General features: G+C 38.8%; 1 protein-coding gene across 1 annotated transcript; it reads left to right on the forward strand.

The window, feature by feature from the left end:
- Window positions 1-939: 939 nt before the first annotated feature.
- LOC116117817 (cation/H(+) antiporter 15-like) lies at window positions 940-3,657 on the forward strand. The gene is made up of 3 exons (XM_031403825.1): window positions 940-1,206; window positions 1,276-2,268; window positions 2,341-3,657. Exons 1-3 carry the CDS (start codon window positions 940-942, stop codon window positions 3,655-3,657), a joined length of 2,577 nt encoding a protein of 858 aa, XP_031259685.1.
- The last annotated feature ends 342 nt before the right edge of the window (window positions 3,658-3,999 follow it).

A 3,999-nucleotide genomic window follows, 5' to 3' on the forward strand; every position in this document is an offset into this window, starting at 1 on the left:
GAACTAGGTGATGATGCAGTCGGGGGCGTGCGGCAAGCGAGGAGCAATAGCTACACTGTTTCCCCTTTTTTTATCTTTTTAAATGGCATTTTGATAATGCTCTTTATGTATAAAGGACTTTTACATATAATAAAAGTAAAGTTTTGGGCATATTTTCTATTATTATTATGCATGTATTGTACTAGTTTACGCATGTTTTTACAAGGAGTGTCAAAAATTTAGGTCGCAATGTTTTAATTTTATATAAAATGTTTTATTGTCATATAAAAATAGGATATTTTTTCTTTTCATCTATTTGTGTCTATTCATTTAGTTTACACATTAAAAACTTTAAACGTTCACATCAATATTCAGTGCAACGTCCTTTCGTATACCGTTGAGTTCATAACGGCAAATAAATCGTCAAAGGTGATGTTGTTAATACACGGACAACACAAAGCGTCAAAGCCAAATTTTAACGATTACAACAATTTTTAATAAGAACCATCAGGACTTGAGACCACAATTATAAGATCCTGGTTGATTTATAAAAAACTACTACAGTTTTGTTTTATTTTATTTTCCTCATTTCTTGATAAAAACTAAAAAGGGCTCGATTTGAGGAACTAAAACAGGGTGGTTGTTCCAAGTATTTCTGATGAATATTGTGTTTAATTTTGAAGTGTTAATGGGTTATAAAATGTAGGTATAACGTCTGGGTTCCAATTGGAGTGAACTGTTATGTTAATTTGGGTTTGAATTTGTTTTACATGTAAAGTTGAACGTGATTTGAATTTCTGTTAGTGTGGAGTTGTTACAGCTACAACTAAAAACACCATATTTAAGAAAAGCAAGAAAAGAAGAGCAAAGAATGCGGATATAAATAGTTGTGTTTCTTTTATATAAATCTTGACCAGAAACAACTATGTCATTAGCAAAGCAGTAGCAGCGGTCCCAACGATGAATACTATTAGGAGATTAGAATCTAAAGCGCCCTCCGGTTTTCAATTAGAAAAATATAACGTATCAAACAGCACAGGAGTGGAAATTCAAGTATGTTATCTGAGAAATGTTAGCACAGACAGCACCTTATGGCAAATCGACAATCCCCTCGATCAACATCTCCCTGATCTTGTCATGCAACTTTGTCTTATAATTCTCTTCACTCGAATTGTCATGTTCCTCCTCCAACCACTTCGCCAACCTCGTTTTGTGTCTGAACTTATCGTAAGTGTGCCTGCAACTTCACCTGTTAATTAACATTTTTAATTATTTGTGTTTTAATTCCAAATGCAGGCGGGTATTCTGACGGGGCCAACATTTTTTGGGAGTTTACCGATAGCAGGCTTCGTTTTCAAATTTGAGTTGAACATGGTGGTGGAGATATACACATTTATGGGGCTAACCTATTACATGTTCTTAGTGGGATTAGAGATGGATCTATCTGCATTGAAGCACATTGGGAAGAAGTCACTCAGCATTGCGGTAGCCGGAATTTTGTTTCCGGTAATCGCAGGGGCAGCCTTGTATTTTGTACCACTGCATAAAGGTAAAGACGCCGGCAGCCCGCCGCTTATTGGTGCCGTCTTCTGGGCAACAATATTGTCTAACACGAGCTTCCCCGACCTGGCGAGACTGCTCTCAAATGTGAAGCTTCTACACACGGAACTCGGGAGACTGGCCTTGACTGTTGCTCTTGTCAGTGATATTACCACTTTTGGTCTTCTTGTTGCAACCATAACTATGTTTGATCTGAATAGGTTCTACATGGCTGTAATTCCAACAATTATCTTTCTAATATGCTGCTGGTTTTTATTGCGTCCGGGGATTCATTGGATAATTAGGCATAGCAAAGTGAAAGGAGAAAACAAATTCAGTGAAACGCATATAAGCTTCATTCTGGTCGGGGTTGCAATAATCGGATGTATTGCAGATGCGTGTGGCTCACATTCTATGTTCGGTGCTTTCATATTTGGATTAATCATCCCACACGGAGACCTTGCCCTTCAGATTATGGAAAGGATTGAAGTGTTTGTGAATAGAATCATGTTGCCAGCCGCGTTTATGATGAATGGGCTACGAACTACGTTCGGTGATTTAGCATATAGAACTAGATTGTTAAGTGTGGGGCTGGTAACAGTTTGCGCTACTTCCGCAAAAATTATCAGCACTGTCTTTGTGTCTTCATTCTTTGGCATGACATCAAAGGAGGGATTGGGTCTCGGAGTTCTTCTCAACACCAAAGGTGTGTTGTCCATGATCGTTCTCACTGAAGCCCGGAACATGAAGGTGATTAATTAATACATTATCATAAACATTTAATTTACTCAAGTTTTGACAAGTTTTTTGTTTTTGTTTCAGGCTTTGGACAACGTCTATGTGCTTGTAATGACCATCTCAATTTTGTTCATGACGTCTATAGTACCACCAATCTTTTACTTTGTCAAAAAAACAACAAAGCGTTTCACCAACTACAAGCAAAGGACTATAGAGAGAAGAAATCAAGACACAGAACTTCGAATTCTAACTTGCGTTCATTCAACCCGAAACGTCTCCGGCATCATCAATTTACTCCAGCTTTCTCATGCCACTAGGAAATCCCCAATTTGTGTTTTCGCCATGCATCTTGTGGAGCTCACTGGTACTGGACGTACCTCCGCCATGCTCATTGTGCATGACACAACCAAGAATAACAATGCCAGCAACAACAGAAACTTGCCTCGCGAAAGGGTAGAATCAGAACATATTATTAGCGCCTTCCGTAATTTTAACTCCGTAAACGACGCCGTAACTGTGTATCCACTCACCGCAGTGTCCCCATACGACACCATGCACGAGGACATCTTCCAACTTGCAGAGGACCGGCATGTGGCCTTCATTTTGTTACCTTATCACAAGCTACCAACATCCGATGGTCGATTGCAAGGAGATAACCTTTCAATACAAGAAGTGAACCAGAATTTACTCAAAAATTCACCATGTTCAGTCGGCATTCTCGTGGATCGTGGACTGGCACTGTCCGTGCTGTCCGATTCAACATTCAATGAAAAATTGGAGTTCCGTATAGCCGTGCTCTTTGTCGGCGGGCCTGACGACCATGAGGCACTAAGTTATGCAACGAGAATGGCAAAAACAAGAGGCGTGCATCTAACCGTGGTACGGTTTCTTCTTGGTAAAGATGCAGAAATTGACAATCTAGGAAATGAGGAAAACATTGAATATAGAAATGAGAATTTGTCAGAATCGATTATGAATGAAGAAGGGAAAGAGTTTGATGATGAATTTATCAACGAGTTCAGGTTCAAGACAATGTGCGACCAACACATAAATTATCAAGAGAAAATAGTGAATAGCGGTGAAGATGTATTAGAAAGTCTTAGATCAAAGTATAATGACTTTGATCTGTACATAGTTGGACGCGGATATGGAGTAAACTCGCCCATAACAATGGGGCTTACAGAGTGGAGCGAAAATCCGGAGCTAGGAACAGTTGGGGAGACATTGGTGATGACTCAAGCTGTATCACACGCATCAGTTCTGGTGCTGCAACAATCAGCAACTGGTCGATTCAATACGAGGTTGCAACGTCGGAAGGACAAATATGGGCAAAATAAATGGGCATCACCCATTTTAAATCCCGACTATAAGGAATTTGTAACTGGTGAATCTGTAAAATAGCTTCTTTATGCGTATAAATTTTGGGACTTTGTTATAATTCTTTACTTCCTTGATTGTGTTACTATTGAATCATTTGTTCCACTATATAATGTAATTGTGGCTTTAATTTATAATTCATGCTTTTAATCTATCTTTATTCATTCAAATCAAATTCTATGCTATTAAAGAGGTAAAATAACTCAACACATGAGATTGTGGCCTTTGGACCTCCAAGAGTCTAATCAGAAAATTGGGCCACCAAGATTAAATGAGCAAATTAATTGAGTTAGCTGCGCCCACCCCTTAATTGCTCTTCCTTGGCATGACATTCTTTGGGCTACCAAGAAATTTTGATTTATTTGT

The sequence above is a fragment of the Pistacia vera genome, unplaced genomic scaffold, assembly GCF_008641045.1.
Source record: "Pistacia vera cultivar Batoury unplaced genomic scaffold, PisVer_v2 Contig823, whole genome shotgun sequence".
Classification (NCBI taxonomy): domain Eukaryota; kingdom Viridiplantae; phylum Streptophyta; class Magnoliopsida; order Sapindales; family Anacardiaceae; genus Pistacia; species Pistacia vera.